Source organism: Salmo trutta, chromosome 9 (assembly GCF_901001165.1).
Source record: "Salmo trutta chromosome 9, fSalTru1.1, whole genome shotgun sequence".
Classification (NCBI taxonomy): Eukaryota; Metazoa; Chordata; class Actinopteri; order Salmoniformes; family Salmonidae; genus Salmo; species Salmo trutta.
Genome location: NC_042965.1, coordinates 41246612 through 41273890, shown reverse-complemented (window position 1 = coordinate 41273890; position 27279 = coordinate 41246612). Strand labels below are relative to the sequence as shown.

Here is a 27279-nt window from a genome sequence, read left to right as displayed (position 1 = left end):
TAACTCTAGTACCTCACCCTAGTCTATACTACACCCTGTCAACTAACTAACTAACTCTAGTACCTCACCCTAGTCTGTACTACACCCTGTCAACTAACTAACTCTAGTACCTCACCCTAGTCTGTACTACACCCTGTCAACTAACTAACTCTAGTACCTCACCCTAGTCTGTACTACACCCTGTCAACTAACTAACTCTAGTACCTCACCCTAGTCTGTACTACACCCTGTCAACTAACTAACTCTAGTACCTCACCCTAGTCTGTACTACACCCTGTCAACTAACTAACTCTGTAACTCTAGCACCTCACAAACCTCAACTGTTTTTATTGTCTGCGTGTGTTCATCTATCACTATACAGTGAAATCATTTTAACCAGGGCCGATAGGCAGCCATTTTCTTCCCAGTTCAGGTACATATCCCTGTGGTTGTGATGGTCTGAGGAGGGATGGGGGTTAGCGCTGTGATTTTAAGGCTATGTAAACCACAGGGATGGTACTGTAGCGACCCTGGAGACAGGTCAGGTCAGATCCATCCACAAGTGTTTTCATCAAAGGTTAGGGTGATGGGTGTTGGGCTATGGGCATGAGTCTCATGTGTTTTCATCACAGGTTAGGGTGATGGGTGTTGGGCTATGGGCATGAGTCTCATGTGTTTTCATCACAGGTTAGGGTGATGGGTGTTGGGCTATGGGCATGAGTCTCATGTGTTTTCATCACAGGTTAGGGTGATGGGTGTTGGGCTATGGGCATGAGTCTCATGTGTTTTCATCACAGGTTAGGGTGATGGGTGTTGGGCTATGGGCATGAGTCTCATGTGTTTTCATCACAGGTTAGGGTGATGGGTGTTGGGCTATGCGTATCAGTCTCATGCTAGTAATATATAAAATTAGAGGATGTACCTATAAGGGTTGTTCTGATATAGCCCCTGGTACAGTAAGCAGACATTCATTCACGTGTGTGTGTGTGTGTGTGTGTGTGTGTGTGTGTGTGTGTGTGTGTGTGTGTGTAGTTGCTTGAAGCGTCTGGTAGGGTTGAAGGTGACACTGGAAGGCGTGTGTGTGTGTGTGTGTGTGTGTGTGTGTGTGTGTGTGTGTGTGTGTGTGTGTGTGTGTGTGTGTGTGTGTGTGTGTGTGTGTGTGTGTGTGCGTCTGTGTGCGTCTGTGTGTGTGTGTGATATGAATGCAACAGTGAAGGTATGTGGTGTTGTGTCACACTCCACTACTTTGATGCATACAGTGAAAGTCTCTGATTGGTCCCTCATCAGTCATGTGCCTGCTCCAGGCCCTCTCATTGGCCCAGAGGACCAGGAAACATAACATTTATTAACTTCTATCCTGATGTTCATCTCCCTCTCTTCCACGGAGCGTGTCTCCTCTTTCAACTCCATCTTGTGATAGGCTCTCCTCTACCTATCCTCTCTCCATCTCCCCTCCTCTCTCCACATCATCTCCCCTCCTCTACAGGACGTGTCTCGGCCTTCAGTTTGACAAAGTCCTTGGCCACCTCGTCGGCCGCACGCTGAGACAGGATACGCATCACCGTTACGCCCGTCTCGTCCTTCTGGATGATTCCGCCCAGCGGGCACCAGCACACGCACGACTTCCTGTCAGCCACGTCTCGGAGCTGGACCACGGCCACGCCCACAACACGGTCGGCCCGGCCGAAACAGTAGTCCTTCACCGTCACCTGCAGCTCATAGCAGTCTGGAGACTCCTTACCCAGGATGCTGTTGGAGGGATAGAGCGAAAAGGTAGAAGTGGTTCAACATTGTTGTATAGTGTACACTACAGACTAATGGTGGAATCCTAACTTTAAATCCGTTCACATTACTGTAAATCTAACAGTGGAGAATGGATGGTTGTTGTACATTACTGTAAATCCAACAGTGGAGAATGGATGGTTGTTGTACATTACTGTAAATCCAACAGTGGAGAATGGATGGTTGTTGCACATTACTGTAAATCTAACAGTGGAGAATGATGGTTGTTGTACATTACTGTAAATCCAACAGTGGAGAATGGATGGTTGTTGCACATTTCTGTAAATCCAACAGTGGAGAATGGATGGTTGTTTACAGTAGGATCTAAATCTAACAGTGGAGAATGGATGGTTGTTGTACAGTAGGGTCTAAATCTAACAGTGGAGAATGGATGGTTGTTGTACTTCACCTTTTAATAAAGCTTTGGTGATTCATATTTATTTCAAAGTAATCTCACAAGCCAAACCCTCGAGTTTTGGCACTTGCGCTGCCGGAGCGCCAGCCGAAAATAGTTGTCAGGGTGGTGAACACATGAAAGTGGAGTTAAAGTGAAGGGCGACCTACAGGTGTTGGGTGGAAGCTCAGTGGGTTTAGAACTCACAATTGGAAGCCCTCATTGTACTTGGCTGTCCAGCTGTTGTTCTTTGACTTGGTAGTGAACTTCCTCTTCTGGGCTGCAAGGAGCGGACCAATCATATTGACCTCCACGAAGGGACGGAACATCCCTGATGTCTGCCACTTCATGTCATTCACCGCTATCACTGTAGGGGGAGAGAGAGACAGGGGGGGGGAGAGAGGAGAGAGTGAGAGAAAGAGCAAGGGAACAACTGGTGAGAAATTAAAGCAATCGGTGTGAGAGCAGTAGAAGGAAGGAGACGGAAAGATGAGAGATGGAAATATGAGAGATGGAAAGATGAGAGATGATGGAAATATGAGAGATGGAGATATGAGATGGAAAGATGAGATATTGAGAGATGAGATGGAAAGATGAGAGATGAGAGATTGAGAGATTGAGAGATGAAATGGAAAGATGAGAGATTGAGAGATGAGATGGAAAGATGAGAGATGGAGAGATGAGATGGAAAGATGAAAGATAAGAGATGGAGAGATTAGATGAAAAGATGAGAGATGGATAGATCAGAGATGGAGAGATGAGATGGAAAGATATGAGATGAAAAGATGAGAGATGAAAAGATGAGAGATGGAGAGATGAGAGATGGAGAGATGAGAGATGGAGATTGAGAGATGAGAGATGAAGAGATGAGATGAAAAGATGAGAGATGGAAAGATGAGAGATGAAGAGATGAGATGGAAAGATGAGAAACAGAGAGATGAGAGGTGGAGAGATGAGATGGAGACATGAGATGGAAAGGTGGGAGATGGAAAGATATGAGATGGAGAGATGGCAAGATGAGCGATGGAGGGATGATATGGAAAGATGAGAGATGGAGAGATGAGAGATGGAGTGATGAGATGAAAAGATGGAGAGATGAGAGATTGAGAGATGAGATGGAAAGATGAGCGATGGAGAGATGAGATGGAAAGATGAGAGATGTGGAGATATGAGATGGAAAGATGAGAGATTGAGAGATGAGGAGATGAAAGATGAGAGATGGAGAGATGAGATGGAAAGATGAGAGATGGAGAGATGAGATGGAAAGATGAGAGATGGAGAGATGAGATGGAAAGATGAGAGATGGAGAGATGAGATGGAAAGATGAGCGATGGAGAGATGAGATGGAAAGATGAGAGATGTGGAGATATGAGATGGAAAGATGAGAGATTGAGAGATGAGGAGATGAAAGATGAGAGATGGAGAGATGAGATGGAAAGATGAGAGATGGAGAGATGAGATGGAAAGATTGAGAGATGGAGAGATGAGATGGAAAGATGAGAGATGGCAAGATGGAGATGTTTGACAATAGGACAGAGAGATGAAAATGTTTGAGTTATGAGGTGTGTTTATGTTATCCAGTTTGATCTGAGGTAGACATGACACGTGTAGTGGTATGTCTGGCTCACCTCTGATGTTGACCTTGTGGATCTTGTCTTTGCCTGGAGGCACCATGTCTATCTGGATCTGGGCCTCACCAACAGGCTTCTCCACTCCTGAACCTGAGAGTCAATGTACATCACAAATTATCACACCACTATTACCATTTACTGAGTAACCAAACGTGTCCATTCACTTCATTCTATCATTGCGCTATTACATGTAAATAAATTAGCTATAACACATTATTTTAAGGAAATCAATAACATTATTACCACATTATAAAAGCTTATAATCCATCTATAAAACTATAACATACCTCTGTCTGGCCGAACCTTCTCACTGGGGGTAATCCTGATGCCCATCCCATTATGAACTAGAGAGAGAGAGCAGAGAGAGAGAAAGAGAGAGAGAGTGAAAGGGTGTGAGAGAGAGAGAGCAAAAGAGGGTGAGAGGGAGAGAGGTGAGAGAGAGAGGGAAAGGGAGAGAGAGAGAGAGAAAAGGTGTGAGAGAGAGAAAGGGTGAGAGAGAGAGAGAGGTGAGAGAGAGAGGGAAAGGGTGAGAGAGAGAGAGAGGTGAGAGAGAGAGGGAAAGGGTGTGAGAGAGAGAAAGGGTGAGAGAGAGAGAGAGGTGAGAGAGAGAGGGAAAGGGTGAGAGAGAGAGAGGTGAGAGAGAGAGGGAAAGGGTGAGAGAGAGAAAGGGTGAGAGAGAGAGAGGTGAGAGAGAGAGGGAAAGGGTGAGAGAGAGAGAGAGGTGAGAGAGAGAGGGAAAGGGTGAGAGAGAGAGAGAAAAGGTGTGAGAGAGAGAAAGGGTGAGAGAGAGAAAGGGTGAGAGAGAGAGTGAGAGAGAGAGAGAGAGAAAGAGAGAAAGGGTGTGAGAGATTGAGTGAGTGAGGGAGAGAAATAAATAAATTGTGTGTGAGACAGTGTGAGAGACAGAGAGAGAAAATAGGAAGAGTGAAAACTCTCTGCTGACCTCTATTGGCATGATAATGGAAATGCATCAATACAGGTCATGAGTAAAACTGTCTGTGCATGTAAACAAAAATATGTTTGTTCTCTGAGTGTGTGTAGGAGTGTGTGTGTGTGTGTGTGTCTCTTACCCTGTGCGTGCTGTGTAGTTACAAAGATCTTGATCAATGCATCAGTGCTCTGAGAGTAGAGGGACAGAGCATACTTCAGCGAAGATAACTCAGGACTCTTCTCCACATAGGCCTTCTTCAGACCATTACCCCCCGCATGGAAGTATTGCTGAGAGGGACAGCGAAAGAGAGAAGTTAAGAGTGTATGTATGCATTAGTGTGTATATGCTTATTTCTGTGTGTGTGTGTGTGTGTGTGTGTGTGTGTGTGTGTGTGTGTGTGCGTGCGTGCGTGCGTGCGTGCGTGTGTAAGTGCGAGTGAGCGTGCGAGTGTGTGTGTGTGTGTGTAAGTGCGAGTGAGTGTGAGTGTGTGTGAGTGCGAGTGAGCGTGCGAGTGTGTGTGTGTGTGTGAGTGTGTATTCACCTTGATGGTTTCCAGTGCAGCGTCCATGATGACACACTGTTTGGGCGTCAGGCTTTTGGCCTCGCCCCCCCCCTATGGCAACCAGAGTTACAGACAGACATTAGCCACGCCCCGTTGTGTGTTAAACTCCATATACAAGGAGACAAGTCAGGATACCCTGCCACAGGAGAGAGGCTTATACTGTTCTTAGGCCGTCATTGAAAATAAGAATTAGTTCTTAACTGACTTGCCTAGTTAAATAAAGGTAAAATAAATCAAATAAACAGCATAGTCATTGTAAGACAGCAGTAACTGACAGCGTGGTCTGTACCTTCAGGTTGGACAGTCCCTTGGCAGCAGTCAGTATCTGAGCTCCCTGGAAAAATCAAACAAATAATCAGGCATGTCATCAAAGATTAGAGAAGGAGGGTGAGGGAGTGAGGTAGGGAGAACCAGGTCAGCTCAGTTAGATTACATCTGGTTCTATCTGTTAAAAATACCCTTGAGATGGGTTTATATTAAAAAGGAACCTAATTCCAGTCGGACATAAGGCAGGAGGTGTAGAGGGTGGTGCTGGTAGACTGTCTGATGGAACACAGGAAGTCTAGAGGGTGGTGCTGGTAGACTGATAGAAGACAGGATGTCTAGAGGGTGGTGCTGGTAGACTGTCTGATGGAACACGGGAAGTCTAGAGGGTGGTGCTGGTTGACTGTCTGGTGGAAGACAGGAGGTCTAGAGGGTGGTGCTGGTGGTAGACTGTCTGATGGAACACAGGAGGTCTAGAGGGTGGTGCTGGTAGACTGTCTGATGGAACACAGGAGGTCTAGAGGGTGGTGCTGGTAGACTGTCTGATGGAAGACAGGAGGTCTAGAGGGTGGTGCTGGTAGACTATTGGTACATACAGTATTGTGAGGAGGGCAGATGGACTTACGAAGCCGTCGTTGCTCGGCGGTAAGATGATGGTCTTCTCCAAGCTGCTGAGGACGATCTTCCACAGATCCTTCAGAATTCTCTTCAGAACCGTCTTCTCACAGGTGTCAGCAAACAGACTCAGACTGGGGTTATAGGGAGAAGAGAGACCCACAGAAACACTGAGGCACACTGGAACCATTTGACCAAGTCACCGACAGTAGCATGTTTCAGTCTATATCATCTCAGACCTCAAAACCAAATCTCTTGTGTGCAAGATACTGTAGCTCTGTCATGACAAACTAGAGACTACTTGAGCCAACATGGTCTCAGTGTGTGAAAAATACAAGTCTACCAACCAAAATAACACTGACATGAAACTGCACCATTTTTCAGCCCAAATGGCATATGCATCCATATACAGTACATAACCATCTCTGCACCAAAATGGCGTCCAACCGTGTGTCAGCCCCACTCACTTTCCATCCAGGAACTCCATGAGAGGCCTCAGCATGTTGTCAGCGTCGGCCTCGGCTGTCTGACGGTTGGGATGACCTTTGATCTGGTACAGGATCTCTGCCATCTGACGCATGCAGACGGTGAGACGGGCCTGGAAACTAATAACAAATAGAAGACCCAGTCAATTGTTCATCTTGGAAATTGTTCAGCTCCTAATCAACACAGAAACATTCAGGAAGGAGTGTGAGCCGCAGGGCAGCTCCCCTGTAGCAGTATAGTGCCTTTCTCAAAGAACAACAGTAGTGGATGTTAGTTATGCTCTGAAACCAGCAGCTCTTCTGTTGCCAGTTCAGATCCCACTTTTTCATGCCTAACCCCGGGACTAGCCTCCTCATTCAATGTTTTTTCTTTATTTTTACTATTTTCTACATTGTAGAATAATAGTGAAGACATCAAAACTATGAAATAACACATATGGAATCATGTAGTAACCAAAAAAAGTGTTAAACAAATCAAAATATATTTTCTATTTAAGATTCTTCAAAGTAGCCACCCTTTTGCCTTGATGACAGCTTTGCACACTCTTGGCATTCTCTCAACCAGCTTCATGAGGTAGTCACCTGGAATGCATTTCAATTAACAGGTGTGCCTTGCTAAAAGTTAATTTGTGGAATTTCTTACCTTCTTAATGAGTTGGAGCCAATCAGTTGTGTTGTGACAATATAGGGCTGCCTTCTGTATACCGCCCCTATTTGGTAAAAGACCAAGTCCATATTATGGCAAAAACAGCTCAAATAAGCAAAGAGAAACGACAGTCCATTACTTTAAGACATGAAGGTCAGTCAATCCAGAACATTTCAAGAACTTTGAAAGTTTCTTCAAGTGCAGTTGCAAAAACCATTGAGCACTATGATGAAACTGGCTCTCATGAGGACTGCCAAAGGAAAGGAAGATCCAGAGTTACCTGTGCTGCAGAGGATAAGTTCATTAGAGTTAACTGCACCTCAGAAATTGCAGCCCAAATAAATGCTTCAGAGTTCAAGTAACAGACACATCTCAACATCAACTGTTCTGAGGAGACTGCGTGAATCAGGCCTTCATGGTCGAATTGCTGGAAATAAACCACTTCTAAAGGACACCAATAAGAAGAAGAGACTTGCTTGGGCCAAGAAACATGAGCTACGGACATTAGACCAGTGGAAATCTGTCCTTTGGTCTGATGAGTCCAAATTGGAGATTTTTGGTTCCAAGGCACACTTAACCAGCATGGCTACCACAGCATTCTGTAGCGATACACCATCCCATCTGAATTGCGCTTAGTGGGACTATCATTTGTTTTTCAACAGGAAAATGACCCAACACACCTCCAGGCTGTGTAAGGGCTATTTGACCAAGAGGGAGAGTGATGGAGTGCTGCATAAGATGGAGTGCTGCATAAACCTGGCCTCCACAATCACCCGACCTCAACCCAATTGAGATGGTTTGGGATGAGTTGGATCGCAGAGCGAAGGAAAAACAGCCAAATGCTCAGCATATGTGGGAACTCCTTCAAGACTGTAGGAAAAGTATTCCAGGTGAAGCTGGTTGAGAGAATGCCAAGAGTGTGCAAAGCTGTAATCAAGGCAAAGGGTGGCTACTTTGAAGAATCTTAAATATAAAATATATTTTGATTTGTTTAACACTTTTTTGGTTACTACATGATTCCATATGTGTTATTTCATAGTTTTGACGTCTTCACTACTATTCTACAATGTAGAAAATAGTAAAAAATATAGAAGACTAGATTAGAGTAGGAATTCTGAACTACCTATCACCCTGTAGAGTAGGAGGTCTGAGCTACCTATCACCCTGTAGAGTAGGAGGTCTGAGCTACCTATCACCCTGTAGAGTAGGAGGTCTGAGCTACCTATCACCCTGTAGACTAGAGTAGGATGTCTGAGCTACCTATCACCCTGTAGACTAGAGTAGGAGGTCTGAGCTACCTATCACCCTGTAGAGTAGTAGGTCTGAGCTACCTATCACCCTGTAGACTAGAGTAGGATGTCTGAGCTACCTATCACCCTGTAGACTAGAGTAGGAGGTCTGAGCTACCTATCACCCTGTAGAGTAGGAGGTCTGAGCTACCTATCACCCTGTAGACTAGAGTAGGATGTCTGAGCTACCTATCACCCTGTAGAGTAGGAGGTCTGAGCTACCTATCACCCTGTAGAGTAGGAGGTCTGAGCTACCTATCACCTTGTAGAGTAGGAGGTCTGAGCTACCTATCACCCTGTAGAGTAGGATGTCTGAGCTACCTATCACCCTGTAGAGTAGGAGGTCTGAGCTACCTATCACCCTGTAGGAGGTCTGAGCTACCTATCACCCTGTAGAGTAGGAGGTCTGAGCTACCTATCACCCTGTAGCCTAGGAGGTCTGAGCTACCTATCACCCTGTAGACTAGAGTAGGAGGTCTGAGCTACCTATCACCCTGTAGACTAGAGTAGGAGGTCTGAGCTACCTATCACCCTGTAGACTAGAGTAGGAGGTCTGAGCTACCTATCACACTGTAGAGTAGGAGGTCTGAGCTACCTATCACCCTGTAGACTAGAGTAGGATGTCTGAGCTACCTATCACCCTGTAGAGTAGGAAGTCTGAGCTACCTATCACCCTGTAGAGTAGGAGGTCTGAGCTACCTATCACCCTGTAGACTAGAGTAGGAGGTCTGAGCTACCTATCACCCTGTAGAGTAGGAGGTCTGAGCTACCTATCACCCTGTAGAGTAGGAGGTCTGAGCTACCTATCACCCTGTAGAGTAGGAGGTCTGAGCTACCTATCACCCTGTAGACTAGGAGGTCTGAGCTACCTATCACCCTGTAGACTAGAGTAGGAGGTCTGAGCTACCTATCACCCTGTAGACTAGAGTAGGAGGTCTGAGCTACCTATCACCCTGTAGACTAGAGTAGGAGATCTGAGCTACCTATCACCCTGTAGACTAGAGTAGGAGGTCTGAGCTACCTATCACACTGTAGAGTAGGAGTACTGAGCTACCTATCACCCTGTAGACTAGAGTAGGATGTCTGAGCTACCTATCACCCTGTAGAGTAGGTCTGAGCTACCTATCACCCTTTAGGAGGTCTGAGCTACCTATCACCCTGTAGAGTAGGAGGTCTGAGCTACCTATCACCCTGTAGACTAGGAGGTCTGAGCTACCTATCACCCTGTAGACTAGAGTAGGAGGTCTGAGCTACCTATCACCCTGTAGACTAGAGTAGGAGGTCTGAGCTACCTATCAGACTGTAGAGTAGGAGGTCTGAGCTACCTATCACCCTGTAGACTAGAGTAGGAGGTCTGAGCTACCTATCACCCTGTAGAGTAGGATGTCTGAGCTACCTATCACCCTTTAGGAGGTCTGAGCTACCTATCACCCTGTAGAGTAGGAGGTCTGAGCTACGTATCACCCTGTAGACTAGGAGGTCTGAGCTACCTATCACCCTGTAGACTAGAGTAGGAGGTCTGAGCTACCTATCACCCTGTAGACTAGAGTAGGAGGTCTGAGCTACCTATCACCCTGTAGACTAGAGTAGGAGGTCTGAGCTACCTATCAGACTGTAGAGTAGGAGGTCTGAGCTACCTATCACCCTGTAGACTAGAGTAGGATGTCTGAGCTACCTATCACCCTGTAGAGTAGGAGGTCTGAGCTACCTATCACCCTGTAGACTAGAGTAGGAGGTCTGAGCTACCTATCACCCTGTAGAGTAGGATGTCTGAGCTACCTATCACCCTGTAGACTAGAGTAGAAGGTCTGAGCTACCTATCACCCTGTAGAGTAGGAGGTCTGAGCTACCTATCACACTGTAAAGTAGGAGGTCTGAGCTACCTATCACCCTGTAGACTAGAGTAGGATGTCTGAGCTACCTATCACCCTGTAGACTAGAGTAGGATGTCTGAACTACCTATCACCCAGTAGACTAGAGTAGGAGGTCTGAGCTACCTATCACCCTGTAGACTAGAGTAGGATGTCTGAGCTACCTATCACCCTGTAGACTAGAGTAGGATGTCTGAGCTACCTATCACCCTGTAGACTAGAGTAGTATGTCTGAGCTACCTATCACCCTGTAGACTAGAGTAGGAGGTCTGAGCTACCTATCACCCTGTAGACTAGAGTAGGAGGTCTGAGCTACCTATCACCCTATAGACTAGAGTAGGAGGTCTGAGCTACCTATCACCCTGTAGAGTAGGAGGTCTGAGCTACCTATCACCCTGTAGACTAGAGTAGGAGGTCTGAGCTACCTATCACCCTGTAGAGTAGGAGGTCTGAGCTACCTATCACCCTGTAGACTAGAGTAGGAGGTCTGAGCTACCTATCACCCTGTAGACTAGAGTAGGAGGTCTGAGCTACCTATCACCCTGTAGACTAGAGTAGGAGGTCTGAGCTACCTATCACCCTGTAGACTAGAGTAGGATGTCTGAGCTACCTATCACCCTGTAGACTAGAGTAGGAGCTCTGAGCTACCTATCACCCTGTAGACTAGAGTAGGAAGTCTGAGATACCTATCACCCGGTAGACTAGAGTAGGAGGTCTGAGATACCTATCACCCTGTAGACTAGAGTAGGAGGTCTGAGCTACCTATCACCCTGTAGAGTAGGATGTCTGAGCTACCTATCACCCTGTAGAGTAGGAGGTCTGAGCTACCTATCACCCTGTAGACCTGGGATGGGCAAATTTGGGGCTGAGGGACACAAAAAACCTGAACTCATCATGAGGGGCTGCAGTGGCTCGCGGGTCTGCGTACCCACATACATACCCCCACATGCAGTCAGAGCCGGCCCTAGCCCTTTAGGGGCCCTAATTGTTTCTGATTGGCTCACCTCTTGCCGAACATGGCGCTCAGGTTGTCCAGGACGGTGGCCAGTTTGACCTGCAGGTCATTCAAGATGTCCGCAGCCTCCGAATCCAGCTACAGAGAGGGAAGAGAGAGCAAGCGAGAGAGAGAGAGAGAAAAGGAGCGTAAGAGAGAGAGGTAGAGAGAGAGAAAATGAGAGTAAGAGATCGAGAGAGGAGAGTAAAAGAGAGAGATAATGGCAGGTTAGTCAAGTATTCCGGTTGTCATCAGGGCTCGACTCACGTCTCATACATGCGCAGTAACTGTCTCACCAGGTAATACACTATAGAAGTGCTCCACATACAGTACCCTCCAAAGTAAAGGATTTTCACAAGGAGTGACCTATTCTGAGTTACACCAGAATATCACTGAAGAGGAGACAACGCAAAACTCTAGTGTAGAACATTCTCCTCCCCACTTACATAAAGAAGGACTCTCACTAAAACCCCTCTGCACAATACACACCTCAGAAATAATTTCAGTCTGACAGAAGTAAACCATGACTCCTGTTCTAGCATTGGATCTGAGTGTTGTTTACCATGAGACCAAGGCTCTCCACTTCACTCTGACTGAAACAAGGCATCCGCAGTGCAGGCCTGACGTTAACAATATCCCTCCTGACCCTCGTTCATTTACTGCAGGCCTGACATTAACAATATCCCTCCTGACCCTCGTTCATTTACTGCAGGCCTGACATTAACAATATCCCTCCTGACCCTAGTTAATTTACTGCAGGCCTGACATTAACAATATCCCTCCTGACCCTCGTTCATTTCCTGGTCCATTCACTGTTCCAGCCCTTCAACTGAAGGGACCCTGCTGTGGTAGGAGCTGTGGATGTTCTCAACACATTATGCGACTCAATGCCGGAGACCAGGGTTCCATGTCAGAGAAGAGCCTTCCGGACATTCTCCCCCTCTCTACCTCTCTGTCCCCTTGTCATTTCTGTTCTGTCTAAATAAACCTTGGAAAGGGACCCTGTGGCTTACAGGATGTAGACTACGGTCGTGGACAAAAGTTTTGAGAATGACACAAATATTAATTTCCACAAAGTCTGATGCTTCAGTGTCTTTAGATATTTTTGTCAGATGTTACTATGGAATACTGAAGTATAATTACAAGCATTTCATAAGTGCAAAAATACTTTTATTGATTACATGAAGTTGATGCAAAGAGTCAATATTTGCAGTGTTGACCCTTCTTTTTCAAGACCTCTGCAATCTGCCCTGGCATGCTGTCAATTAACTTCTGGGCCACATCCTGACTGATGGAAGCCCATTCTTGCATAATCAATGCTTGGAGTTTGTCAGAATTTGTGGGTTTTTGTTTGTCCACCCTCCTCTTGAGGATTGACCACAAGTTCTCAATGGGATTAAGTTCTGGGGAGTTTCCTGGCCATGGACCCTAAATATTGATGTTTTGCTCCCCAAGCCACTTAGTTATCACTTTTGTCTTATGGCAAGGTGCTCCATCATGCTGGAAAAGGCATTATTCGTCACCAAACTGTTCCTGGATGGTTGGAAGTTGCTCTCGGAGGATGTGTTGGTACCATTCTTTATTCATGGCTGTGTTCTTAGGCAAAATTGTGAGTGAGCCCACTCCCTTGGCTGAGAAGCAACCCCACACATGAATGGTCTCAGGATGCTTTACTGTTGGCATGACACAGGACTGATGGTAGCGCTCACCTTGTCTTCTCCGGACAAGCTTTTTCCGGATACCCCAAACAATCGAAAAGGGGATTCATCAGAGAAAATGACTTTACCCCAGTCCAATCCCTGTACCTTTTGCAGAATATCAGTCTGTCCCTGATGTTTTTCCTGGAGAGAAGTGGCTTCTTTGCTGTCCTTCTTGACACCAGGCCATCCTCCAAAAGTCTTCACCTCACTGTGCGTGCAGATACACTCACATCTGCCTGCTGCCATCACTGAGCAAGCTCTGTACTGGTGGTGCCCCGATCCCGCAGCTGAATCAACTTTAGGAGACGGTCCTGGCGCTTGCTGGACTTTCTTGGGCGCCCTGAAGCCTTCTTCACAACAATTGAACCGCTCTCCTTGAAGTTCTTGATGATCAAATAAATGATTGATTTAGGTGCAATCTTACTGGCAGCAATATCCTTGCCTGTGAAGCCCTTTTTGTGCAAAGCAAGGATGACGGCACGTGTTTCCTTGCAGGCAACCATGGTTGACAGAGGAAGAACAATGATTCCAAGCACCACCCTCCTTTTCAAGCTTCCAGCCTGTTATTCGTACTCAATCAGCATGACAGAGTGATCTCCAGCCTTGTCCTCGTCAACACTCACACCTGTGTTAATGATGCCATCTGGTCCTTTTGTGGCAGGGCTGAAATGCAGTGGAAATGTTTTTGGGGGATTCAGTTCATTTGCATGGCAAATAGGGACTTTGCAACTAATTGCAATTCATCTGATCACTCTTCATAACATTCTGGAGTATATGCAAATTGCCATCATGAGGCAGCAGACTTTGTGAAATTAATATTTGTGTCATTCTCAAAACTTTTGGCCACGACTGTAGAATACCGCCGTATTATAATATCACCATGTGACTAGTGCCACCTGCTGGTGTGGTGGCGGATGACAGAGGCCCATAATCGGTAGCGTGGCTAGGGGACATTGTGCTTTTTAAAGGATATATAAATATACAGTAACAGTAATTTTCTTTAGTAGTCTGACACCTCTAGGTATTCAGGTTCTAGCTCTGTGTTAGTCACAGCAGCGGACAGCAGCCATTCAGGTTCTGCCTCTGTGTTAGTCACAGCAGCGGATAGCAGCCATTCAGGTTCTAGCTCTGTGTTAGTCACAGCAGCGGATAGCAGCCATTCAGGTTCTAGCTCTGTGTTAGTCACAGCAGCGGATAGCAGCCATTCAGGTTCTGCCTCTGTGTTAGTCACAGCAGCGGGACATAACCCTTCAGGTTCTAGCTCTGTTTTAGTCATAGCAGCGGGTCATAACCATTCAGGTTCTAGCTCTGTGTTAGTCACAGCAGCGGGTCATAACCATTCAGGTTCTAGCTCTGTGTTAGTCACAGCAGCTGGTCATAACCATTCAGGTTCTGCCTCTGTGTTAGTCACAGCAGCAGGTCATAGCAGCAGTGAGAATCACAGTAATAGGAAAGGCACAACCAATAATAAATTAACTCAAAGGTACAATCGAAAATTAATGTGGTTCCTGACCAAGGTACTGGGGATACAGCAGATACAGTACCCTATTGTTAGACATATCCCTGTTGTGAGACATAACCCTGTTGTTAGACATATCCTTATTGTTAGACATATCCCTGTTGTTAGACATAACCATGTTGTGAGATACATCAATGTTGTTAGACATATCCCTGTTGTTAGACATATCCCTGTTGTTAGACATATCCCTGTTGTTAGACATATCCCTGTTGTGAGACATATCCCTGTTGTTAGACATATCCCTGTTGTGAGACATATCCCTGTTGTTAGACATATCCCTGTTGTGAGACATATCCCTGTTGTTAGACATATCCCTGTTGTTAGACATATCCCTGTTGTGAGACATATCCCTGTTGTGAGACATATCCCTGTTGTGAGACATATCCCTGTTGTTAGACATATCCCTGTTGTGAGACATATCCCTGTTGTGAGACATATCCCTGCATGAGCTATCCCTGGTCTCTACCTCAGCCTACAGTCTTCACTGTCTCAACCTGTCTGATCTGGTCTCTACTTCAGCCTACCTTCTTCACTGTCTCAACCTGTCTGATCTGGTCTCTACCTCAACTTACCTTCTTCACTGTCTCAACCTGTCTGATCTGGTCTCTACCTCAGCCTACCTTCTTCACTGTCTCAACCTGTCTGATCTGGTCTCTACCTCAGCTTACCTTCACTTTCTCTCAACCTGTCTGACCTGGTCTCTATCTCATCTTACCTTCACTGTCTAAACCTGTCTGACCTGGTCTCTACCACAGCTTACCTTCTTCATGCCCGCTGTGGCTTCAATCTATCCAGAGGGACATAGAAAAATGAGAGAAAACAGAAAAAAGGACAGGAGAAAATAAAAAGTTGAGTGGGCTTATAAGGTTAACAGACACCATATGTTGACTATTATGCTGTATGCAATTTACCATAAAACCCTATCCAATGTTTTTCTAATGGTTTCAGTTGCTACATAGACTACATTATTGTACTGGTGAGAGGGTGAGGGGGCGAATGGGTGTATAATACAGTGTTGTGTTGGTGAAGGGGTGAATGGAGTGTAGAATACGGTATTGTATTGGTGAGGGGGTGAATGGCGTGTAGAATACAGTATTGTATTTGTGAGGGGGTGAATAGGGTGTAGAATACAGTATTGTGTTGGTGAAGGGGTGAATGGCGTGTAGAATACAGTATTGTATTAGTGGGGGGGTGAATAGGGTGTAGAATACGGTATCGTATTGGTGGGGGGGTGCATGGCGTGTAGAATACGGTATTGTATTAGTGAAGGGGTGAATAGGGTGTAGAAAACGGTATTGTATTGGTGGGTGGGGGGGGTGTAAATGGGGAAAACAAACCTTGTTCACTTCATTCTTTGACTAGAGTGTGAGAAGGGGTGAAGAAAGAAAAGGACAAACCATATTAAAACAGATGGCAGTGAGACACAAATATGATGATGAATCTTTCCTAGTTTACATAGAATAGATAGGTAACTGTTTAACAGATTCATAGTATACTAGGGTCCAATAGGCCTTTAGAAGTGCACTACATGGCCTGAAGTACAGTGCCTTCGGAAAGTATTCAGACCCCTTGACTTTTCTACATTTTGTTACATTACAGCCTTATTCTAAAACGGATTAAATTGTTGTTTTCCCTCCTCAATCTACACACAATACCGTATAATGACAAAATAAAAACTGTTTATACATTTTTGCAAATGTATAAAATAAATTGAAATATTACATTTTCATGAGTATTCAGACCCTTTCCTCAGTACTTTGTTGAAGCACCATTGGCAGCGGTTACAGCTGGAAGTCTTCTTGGGTATGACTCTACAAGCTTGGCACACATGTATTTGTGCAGTTTCACCCATTCTTCTCTGCAGATCCTCTCAAGCTCTGTCAGGTTGGATGGAGAGCGTCGCTGCACAGCTATGTTCAGGTCTCTCCAGAGATGTTCGATCGGGTTCAAGTACGGGCTCTGGCTGGGCCCCTCAAGGACATTCAGAAACTTGTCCCGAAGCCACTCCTGCGTTGTCTTGGCTGTGTGCTTAGGGTCATTGTCCTGTTGGAAGGTGAACCTTCGCCCCAGTCTGAGGTCCTGAGCGCTATGGAGCAGGTTTACATCAAGGATCTCTCTCTACATTGTACAGTTCATCTTTCTCTCGATCCTGACTAGTCTCCCAGTCCCTGAAAAACACCCCCACTGCATGATGCCACCACCATGCTTCACCGTATGGATGGTGCCAGCTTTCCTCAAGACGTGATGCTTGTCATTCAGGCCAAAGAGTTCAATCTTGGTTTCATCAGACCAGAGAATCTTGTTTCTCATGGTCTGAGTCCTTTAGGTGCCTTTTGGAAAACTCCAAGTGGGCTGTCATGTGCCTTTTACTGAGGAGTGGCTTCCGTCTGGCCACTCTACTATAAAGGTGGAGTGCTGCAAATATGGTTGTCCTTCTGGAAGGTTCTCCCATCTCCACAGAGGAACTCTGGAGGTCTGTCAGAGTGACCATCGGGTTCTTGGTCACCTCCCTGATCAAGGCCTTTCTCCCCCAATTGCTCAGTTTGGCAGGGCGGCCAGCTCTAGGAAGAGTCTTGGTGGTTCCAAACTTCTTCCGTTTAAGAATGATGGAGGCAACTGTGTCCTTGGGGACCTTCAATGCTGCAGAATATTTTTGTACCCTTCCCCAAATCTGTGCCTCGACAAAATCCTGTCTCGGAGCTCTACGGACAATTCCTTCGACGTCATGGATTGGTTTTTGCTCTGACATGCACTGTGAATTGTGGGACCTTATATAGACAGGTGTGTGCCTTTCCAAATCATGTCCAATCAATTGAATTTACCACAGGTGGACTCCAATCAACTTGTAGAAACATGTAAAGGATGATCAATGGAAACAGGATGCACCTGATCTCAATTTCAAGTATCATAACAATACTTGTGTAAATAAGGTATTTCTGTTATTTTTATAAATACATTTGCAAAAATGTACAAAAAAAACTGTTTTCACTTTGTCATCATGGGGTACTGTGTGTCGACTGATTAGGACATTTGTTTTTTATTTCATTGATTTTAGAAAAAGGCTGTAACGTAACAAAATGTGGAAAAAGTCAAGGGGTCTGAATACTTAATGAATGCACTGTATGTGAACACCCCTTCAACGGACGAATCTGGGTTTGGCGGATGCCAGGAGAACGCTACCTTTCCCTATGCATAGTGTCAACTGTAAAGTTTGGTGGAGGAGGAATATTGGTCTAGGGCTATTTTTCATGGTTTTGACTAAGCCCCTTAGTTCCAGTGAAGGGAAATCTTAACTCTACAGCATACAATGACATTCTAGATGATTCTGTGCTTTCAACTTTGTGGCAACAGTTTGGGGAAGGCCCTTTCCTGTTTCAGCATGACAATGCCCCCGTGCACAAAGCGAGTTCCATACAAAAAGGTTTGTCTAGATAGATGTGGAAGAAATTGACTGGCCTGCACAGAGCCCTGACCTCAACCCATTGAACACCTTTGGGATGAATTGGAACGCTGACTTCGAGCCAGGCCTAATCGCCCAACATCAGTGCTCGAACTCACCTAAGGCTCTTGTGGCTGAAGAAAGTCCCCATCAGCAATGTTCCAACATCTAGTGGAAAGCCTTCCCAGAAGAGTGGAGGCTGTTATAGCAGCAAAGGAGGACCAACTCCATATTAATGCCCATGACTTTGCAATGAGATGTTCGACGAGCAGGCGTCCACATACTTTTGGCCATGTAGTGTATTCTCAGTCACAATGCATGCGGTTCCCGACACAATCTAGACTCATGTCTCAGTTAACTGAGAAAACTAAATATTGTCTTGCTCAAACAGTCAGGTTCCAAATGAGAACTATTCAGCTAGCGGGAAGGGAACTGTATCCTGAACAGGATTCTGGGAAATGGCTGAGTCACTGGCCAATCACTCAGCAGTTATAGAACAGCAGTAGGCGACACACTCTAACTAATGATAAACTCCCTGGCTTGTGTCCCAAATGACAACCTATTCCCTATAAAGTACACCACTACTGACCAGGGCTCATAAGGCTCCGGTCAATAGTAGTGCACTATATAGGGACAAGGGTGCCATTTGGATCGTATATCTGTGTTGTGTGTAGCACACTCATTCACTTCCTCGCTTCCTAGGACGGTGGCTGCGCATATGGAAACGGTCATTAGGTCCCCGTCTATATACTGTATACGGTGATTAGGCTTCATACTGGGAACAGGTACTTCTGTCTATTCTGCATTATACTTTTCCCTCTAGATCTCAAGTGCTGTGCTTAGGCCATCCTCATATATGGGTACACATCCTCAATGTTACACTTGCTCACACACTTAACTAACTTCTAAATGTAAATCACAGTATTGTGGCGATCAAACCACCCACCTTTTTGCTGATGTTGTCCTCCTTCAGAGGACAGAAGTAACAGAGAGTTTTAGTCTCACGCAAAAGTACATGACCAGTCACACATACACATCCACACACACACACACACACACAATCCCAAAGGCAAACAAATTCACACACACGCACATGAACTCAAAGACACAATTTATAGAAAAAGATTAACGCTTGTGTGAAGGCTGGTTAAAGGATATAGGAGACAGGAGGAGACAGGATAGAGGAGACAGGAGGAGACAAGACAGAGGATACAGGAGGAGACAGGATCGAGGAGACAGTAGTAGAGAGGATATAGGAGACAGGAAGAGACAGGATATAGGAGAAAGGAAGAGACAGTAGGAGACGGAAGAAGACGGGAAGAGACGGGAGATAGGAGACAGGGTATAGGAGACAGGAAGAGAGAAGGTGGCTCAGTTGGTGTTTGCAACGCCAGCATGGTGTGTGCAACGCCAGGGTTGTGGGTTCGATTCCCACGGGGGGCCAGTACAATTTTTTGAAATGAAATGTATGCATTCACTACTGTAAGTCGCTCTGGATAAGAGCGTCTGCTAAATGACTAAAATGTAATGTAAAATGTATAGGAGAAAGGAGGAGACAGGATATAGGAGACAGGATATAGGAGAGAGGGTATAGGAGACAGGAAGAGAGAGGGTATAGCAGACAGGAAGAGAGAGGGTATAGCAGACAGGAAGAGAGAGGGTATAGGAGACAGGAAGAGAGAGGGTATAGGAGACAGGAAGAGAGAGGGTATAGGAGACAGGAAGAGACAGGATATAGGAGACAAGATATAGGAGAGAGGGTATAGGAGACAGGAAGAGAGAAGGTGGCTCAGTTGGTAGAGCATGGTGTTTGCAACGCCAGCATGGTGTGTGCAACGCCAGGGTTGTGGGTTCGATTCCCACGGGGGGCCAGTACAAAAATAAATTATGAAATGTATGCATTCACTACTGTAAATCGCTCTGGATAAGAGCGTCTGCTAAATGACTAAAATGTCATGTAAAATGTATAGGAGAAAGGAGGAGACAGGATATAGGAGACAGGATATAGGAGAGAGGGTATAGAAGACAGGAAGAGAGAGGGTATTGGAGACAGGAAGAGAGAGGGTATAGGAGACAGGAAAAGACAGGATATAGGAGACAAGATATAAGAGAGAGCGTATAGGAGACAGGAAGAGAGAGCGTATAGGAGACAGGAAGAGACAGGATATAGGAGACAAGAGGAGACAAGAGGAGACAGGACATGTGAGACAGTAGGAAACGGTAGGAGACAGGATATAGGGGACAGTAGGAGACAGGATAACTGTATTGAACTATCAGATGAGAGGAGTGAAGAAGGGAGGGATGACTGTATTGAACTAGAGGATGAGAGGAGTGAAGAAGGGAGGGATGACTGTATTGAACTAGAGGATGAGAGGAGTGAAGAAGGAATGAAGAGGGAGGTTGGACTTAAAGCTCAGATAAACGAACCTGCTTCTCCTTGTCTTTCTTCTCAGCCTATAGAAGCCAGGGAGACAGACAAGTGGAATGAGTTATGCTTCGAACACACTGTCCATATGCCACTACTGTGCTGTACCTCATCGTATGTAACTCAGACAATGTCATTGTGAGGCATATGTCATCAGGAGAGCTAACAGAATCGTGTTGCTCTCTGTCTCTCGCATACACACACACACAGTCTTGTAACACACACACCAGAGGGACACACCTTTTCCTTCTTCTTGTCGAGCTTTAGGAAAAACAAAACAAATGAGGTAAACATGATGAGTAGAGATGATCGAACAACAGAACTACTAAATCAAACCAAGAGGAGTGAGACGGGAGAGGTTGGCAGGGGAGTAGACGGGAGAGGTTGGCAGGGGAGTGAGACGGGAGAGGTTGGCAGGGGAGTAGACGGGAGAGGTTGGAGGGGAGTAGACGGGAGAGATTGGCAGGGGAGTGAGATGGTAGAGGTTGGCAGGGGAGTAGACGGGAGAGGTTGGCAGGGGAGTAGACGGGAGAGGTTGGCAGGGGAGTAGACGGGAGAGGTTGGCAGGGGAGTAGACGGGAGAGGTTGGCAGGGGAGTGAGACGGGAGAGGTTGGCAGGGGAGTGAGACGGGAGAGGTTGGCAGGGGAGTGAGACGGGAAAGGTTGGCAGGGGAGTAGACGGGAGAGGTTGGCAGGGGAGTAGACGGGAGAGGTTGGCAGGGGAGTGAGACGGGAGAGGTTGGCAGGGGAGTAGACGGGAGAGGTTGGCAGGGGAGTAGACGGGAGAGGTTGGCAGGGGGGTGAGACGGGAGAGGTTGGCAGGGGAGTGAGACGGGAGAGGTTGGCAGGGGAGTAGACGGGAGAGGTTGGCAGGGGAGTGAGACGGGAGAGGTTGGCAGGGGAGTAGACGGGAGAGGTTGGCAGGGGAGTAGACGGGAGAGGTTGGCAGGGGAGTAGACGGGAGAGGTTGGCAGGGGAGTGAGACGGGAGAGGTTGGCAGGGGAGTGAGACGGGAGATGTTGAAGAGGAGTGAGACGGGAGAGGTTGGCAGGGGAGTGAGACGGGAGAGGTTGGCAGGGGAGTGAGACGGGAGAGGTTGGCAGGGGAGTGAGACGGGAGAGGTTGGCAGGGGAGTGAGACGGGAGAGGTTGGCAGGGGAGTGAGATGGGAGAGGTTGGCAGGGGAGTAGACAGGAGAGGTTGGCAGGGGAGTAGACGGGAGAGGTTGGCAGGGGAGTAGACGGGAGAGGTTGGCAGGGGAGTGAGACGGGAGAGGTTGGCAGGGGAGTGAGACGGGAGATGTTGAAGAGGAGTGAGACGGGAGAGGTTGGCAGGGGAGTGAGACGGGAGAGGTTGGCAGGGGAGTGAGACGGGAGAGGTTGGCAGGGGAGTGAGACGGGAGAGGTTGGCAGGGGAGTGAGACGGGAGAGGTTGGCAGGGGAGTGAGACGGGAGAGGTTGGCAGGGGAGTAGACAGGAGAGGTTGGCAGGGGAGTAGACGGGAGAGGTTGGCAGGGGAGTAGACGGGAGAGGTTGGCAGGGGAGTGAGACGGGAGAGGTTGGCAGGGGAGTGAGACGGGAGAGGTTGGCAGGGGAGTAGACAGGAGAGGTTGGAGGGGAGTAGACGGGAGAGGTTGGCAGGGGAGTAGACGGGAGAGGTTGGCAGGGGAGTGAGACGGGAGAGGTTGGCAGGGGAGTAGACGGGAGAGGTTGGCAGGGGAGTGAGACGGGAGAGGTTGGCAGGGGAGTAGACGGGAGAGGTTGGCAGTGGAGTGAGACAGGAGAGTTGGCAGGGGAGTAGACAGGAGAGGTTGAAGAGGTGTGAGGATGTGATATAAGCTCAATGTTTCCTGACAAACACATACACACACACTTGGTCTTAGAGCCAACCATTTCACAACATTAATGGACAGAGGAGTGATGTACATAAATAATCTCAACACAACCAAACCTTGTCTTTCTCACTGTCCACATCACTGTCATCACCCTACAGGAGGCCAAGGGAGACAACCACATTCAAGACTAGGCACAACCTACATACAACCTACATACAACCTACACACAACCTATACCATAACCTGAACAACTTCAGCACGACTGAAAACGCAGCTCCAATACACTTAAATTCTAATATTGTAGATTTTAAAAAGCAAATCTACAACATCATCTTCAAACTGGTTGGTTATACACCAATGAGGAGATGGACATATCAGCTGAGACTAGTACAAATCCACTGAAACAACACACCACATACACAGTCTTTACTGGACACTGGAAGTTGTTTAATACCGTCCACTGCCTTGAGAACCAATGTCCTTTTTGTCCCTAGCCAACAAACCTTTCTTTGCTCCTTATCCTTGTTGTCAATCTGAAGAGGAGAAGACGAGAGCGAGAGAGAGAGAGAGAGAGAGAGAGAGATACTGTCCTCAGATGCTTAAAGTGCCAGCCCCCCCGACCCATAAGCACACACACTCTTTCTCTCTCTCACACACACACACACACACACACACACACACACACACACACACACACACACAAAGTATCAAGGAGTAGGGCAGAGAAACACATACACACACCCAGAGCAGGTTGAGAGTAACCATTTACAAACAGACCTATCTAGCGTCAACCAAACAGCAATTGACAAACTATGAATTTGTTTGAGCCTCAAGTAGTCGGTCTATGGCCATTACCTTTTCAACCTCTCAGAGCAGGTATGATAATGCTAATATCTAACATTATCACACAAGCATCCAGCTATCCCCTTCTGTTAGCGTTGCTGCTATGATGCTATCCCTCACTGTTATCTCCAATGCTAATATCTACCATTATCCAACAATTTTTCTTTCCCTTTTCTTTATTCTGAATAAAGTTGAATGTTTTAAGACGTTGGAATCGTCCCCCAGCGTGGAGATAAGAGCAACCCATTTTACCAGCCCAACCCCCATGTGGAGAGACATAACACATTCAATTATCTGCTGGCTCCCTGCTAGTCACTAGGCTATTAACATCTCGCTCTAGAGGAGGAAGGGAAGACGTCACGCTGAGGAGATGTTATAAATCTCTTAAATGGCTTGTGGAGCTGTGAGAGGCTGTGAGAGGCTGTGAGAGGCTGTGAGAGGCTGTGAGAGGCTGTGAGAGGCTGTGAGAGTAGCTTTACTAGGCCATTCGACTGCTGCCACTAACGACTACCACAAGACTACGAGCAACATTTCAAATGTTTACATGGAGACAGAGGGAATTTAATGGGATCGGTATACACAGCCATCTTTCCCCCAGAACCCCCCTCACCTCTGAGCCAGCGTCTGAGTCCGAGCAACCAGACTGAGAGAAGAAAAAGAAGCGCGAGACAAAGAGGTGAAAAAGACATTACCCCATGACCCATAAGGAGATATTGATTTCCTGCCTTAAACCAACAATGTATTTTTCTTCTGTATGTAAAGTGTTACAACAGCAATGTGAGTATGAGGTCAAGTCTAGGTTATATAGCAGGTTGCTCAAGATGACTTTAACCCTATTGATACCAACTAGACAACTGTCGATTTAACTCTGGTATCAGTGACCAAGTTATACAACGCTATTAGATCAAGCAGTCCAGTCATGTCCAGTATCTCCTCTTACCTCCGACTAGCAGCCAAACGAAAATCCCAGAAAATAATGGGGGAAAAAAAGGTTTAATATGTATCAGTAGGGGAGGGGATTGTTGACAATGCGACCAGTGGTATAAAAACAAAATAGGTGGGTAAACTCTGATTGCGGTAAAACAAAAAAAAAAAGTGGGTAAACTGTTGGGCAAAACAAACACTTTGCTCTATACAAACTACAGGCTAACGCTAACACTGAACACTGAGCTCTATACAAACTACAGGCTAACGCTAACACTGAGCACTGAGCTCTATACAAACTACAGGCTAAAGCTAACACTGAACACTGAGCTCTATACAAACTACAGGCTAACGCTAACACTGAACACTATACAAACTACAGGCTAAAGCTAACACTGAACACTGAGCTCTGTACAAACTACAGGCTAACGCTAACACTGAACACTATACAAACTACAGGCTAAAGCTAACACTGAACACTGAGCTCTATAAAAACTACAGCCTAAAGCTAACACTGAACACTGAGCTCTATACAAACTACAGGCTAACGCTGACACTGAACACTGAGCTCTATACAAACTACAGGCTAACGCTAACACTGAGCACTGAGCTCTATACAAACTACAGGCTAAAGCTAACACTGAACACTGAGCTCTATACAAACTACAGGCTAACGCTAACACTGAACACTATACAAACTACAGGCTAAAGCTAACACTGAACACTGAGCTCTGTACAAACTACAGGCTAACGCTAACACTGAACACTATACAAACTACAGGCTAAAGCTAACACTGAACACTGAGCTCTATAAAAACTACAGCCTAAAGCTGACACTGAACTCTATACAAACTACAGGCTAAAGCTAACACTGAACTCTATACAAACTACAGGCTAAAGCTAACACTGAACACTGTTCTCTATACAAACTACAGACTAACGCTAACACTGTGATCTATACAAACTACAGGCTAAAACTAATATTGTGCTCTACACAAACTACAGGCTAAACACTCAATATTGTGCTCTATGCAAACAAGCTGAAGTTAACACTGAACACTATGCTCTAAAAACGCTGTCCTCTGTGTGGGAGGGTAATACCCACCATGTCATCCTCCCCCTCGTTGTCGGTTAGAGCCTGGAGAGGACAAACACACAACCCTCAGTTTCAATGAGAGATGTAAGCTGAAACCACACCACTGTTTAAAAGCTGAGAGAAATGCAGTGCCCTTTTCATTGACTACAGACAGCCCAGAAAAAAATGTAAATAACTTAGTGTTGTCAACGACAACCTAAAACAACTAGATACTATGCTATATTATAGTAGCATCTTAACTGCCTGTGTTAGATGGACAGACCTACCCCCTCATCGAACTCCTCAGGCTCCTCCTCATCCTCAAGCTTAGGAGAAAAACGGGTATATCATCAATCAATCAAATCAAATGTATAAAGCCCTTCATAAAGGCGTCCTGTTTAAATCCACACAATGGAACAACATGGGAGTCAGGGGGTACCACCGCTGATATCAAAAGAAGGATTCTAGAACAGTCACACAAGGAATCATACACTACCGTTCAAAAGTTTGGGGTCAGTTAGAAATGTCCTTGTTTTTGAAAGAAAAGCTAATTTTTTTGTTCATTAAAATGACATACAATTGACCAGAAATACAGTGTATACATTGTTAATGTTGTAAATGACTATTGTAGCTGAAAACAGCTGATTGTTTATGGAATATTTACATAGGTGTACAGAGGCCCATTATCAGCAACCATCACTCCTGTGTTCCAATGGCACGTTGTGTGTGCTAATCCAAGTTTATAATTTTAAAAGGCTAATTGATCATTAGAAAACACTTTTGCAATTATGTTAGCACAGCTGAAAACTGTTGTCCTCATTAAAGAAGCAATAAAACTGGCCTTCTTTAGACTAGTTGAGTATCTGGAGCATCAGCATTTGTGGGTTCAATTACAGGCTCAAAATGGCCAGAAACAAAGAACTTTCTTCTAAAACTCATCAGTCTATTCTTGTTCTTAGAAATGAAGGCTATTCCATGTGAGAAATTGCCAAGAAACTGAAAATCTCATACAACGCTGTGTACTACTCCCTTCACAGAACAGCGCAAACTGGCTCAAACCAGAATAGAAAGAGGAGTGGGAGGCCCCAGTGCACAATCGAGCAAGAGGACAAGTACATTAGAGTGTCTAGTTTGAGAAACAGATTCCTCACAAGTCCTCAACTGGCAGCTTCATTAAATAGAACCTGCAAAACACCAATCTCAACGTCAACAGTGAAGAGGCGACTCCGGGATGCTGGCCTTCTACACAGAGTTGCAAAGGAAAAGCCATATCTCAGACTGGCCAATAAAAAGAGAAGATTAAGATGGGCAAAAGAACACAGACACTGGACAGAGGAAGATTGGAAAAAAGTGGAGCCAATTTCCTCCTACAACAGGACAACAGCTCCAAACTACGCAATAACTATTTAGGGAAGAAGCAGTCAGCTTGTATTATGTCTATAATGGAGTGGCCAACACAGTCACCGGATCTCAACCCTATTGAGCTGTTGTGGGAGCAGCTTGACCGTATGGGACGTAAGAAGTCCCCATCAAGCCAATCCAACTTGTGGGAGGTGCTTCAGGAATCATGGGGTGAAATCTCTTCAGATTACCTCAACAAATTGACAACTAGAATGCCAAAGGTCGGCTAGGCTGTAATTGCGGCAAATGGAGGATTCTTTGACGAAAGCAAAGTTTGAAGGTCACAATTATTATTTCAATAAAAAAATCATTATTTATAATCTTGTCAATGTCTTGACTATATTTCCTATTCATTTAGCAAATCATTTCATGTATGTTTTCATGGAAAACAAGGACATTTCTACGTGACCCCAAACTTTTGAACGGTAGTGTATATGGATGGAGAGAGGTCTACAGACCTACATGAAGTTATATAGGGATGGAGAGGTCTACAGACCTACAAGAAGCTACATATGGATGAAGAGGTCTATAGACCTACATGAAGTTATATAGGGATGGAGAGGTCTACAGACCTTCAAGAAGCTATATATGGATGGAGAGGTCTACAGACCTACAAGAAGCTATATTTGGATGGAGAGGTCTAAAGACCTACAATAAGCTACATATGGATGGAGAGG

General features: G+C 45.8%; 1 protein-coding gene across 1 annotated transcript in view; it reads right to left on the bottom strand.

Annotated features, from left to right (window-relative positions):
• Positions 1–1150: 1150 nt before the first annotated feature.
• Positions 1151–27279, bottom strand: part of LOC115199668 (protein unc-13 homolog B-like) — a 53461-nt gene continuing 27332 nt past the window's right edge. Inside the window, exons 20-40 of the mRNA XM_029761974.1 lie at positions 25489–25527; positions 25232–25264; positions 24143–24148; positions 23813–23845; positions 22863–22892; positions 22476–22511; positions 20767–20787; positions 20529–20555; positions 19048–19068; positions 16000–16020; positions 15423–15449; positions 11454–11542; positions 6626–6763; positions 6169–6292; positions 5569–5613; positions 5259–5330; positions 4857–5004; positions 4074–4130; positions 3784–3876; positions 2363–2522; positions 1151–1728 (exon numbers count right to left, since the gene is read on the bottom strand). Of these exons, the coding sequence (XP_029617834.1) occupies positions 1446–1728; positions 2363–2522; positions 3784–3876; positions 4074–4130; positions 4857–5004; positions 5259–5330; positions 5569–5613; positions 6169–6292; positions 6626–6763; positions 11454–11542; positions 15423–15449; positions 16000–16020; positions 19048–19068; positions 20529–20555; positions 20767–20787; positions 22476–22511; positions 22863–22892; positions 23813–23845; positions 24143–24148; positions 25232–25264; positions 25489–25527 (1503 nt within the window). The 3' untranslated portion in view covers positions 1151–1445. The remainder of the gene's footprint in view (positions 1729–2362; positions 2523–3783; positions 3877–4073; positions 4131–4856; positions 5005–5258; positions 5331–5568; positions 5614–6168; positions 6293–6625; positions 6764–11453; positions 11543–15422; positions 15450–15999; positions 16021–19047; positions 19069–20528; positions 20556–20766; positions 20788–22475; positions 22512–22862; positions 22893–23812; positions 23846–24142; positions 24149–25231; positions 25265–25488; positions 25528–27279) is intronic.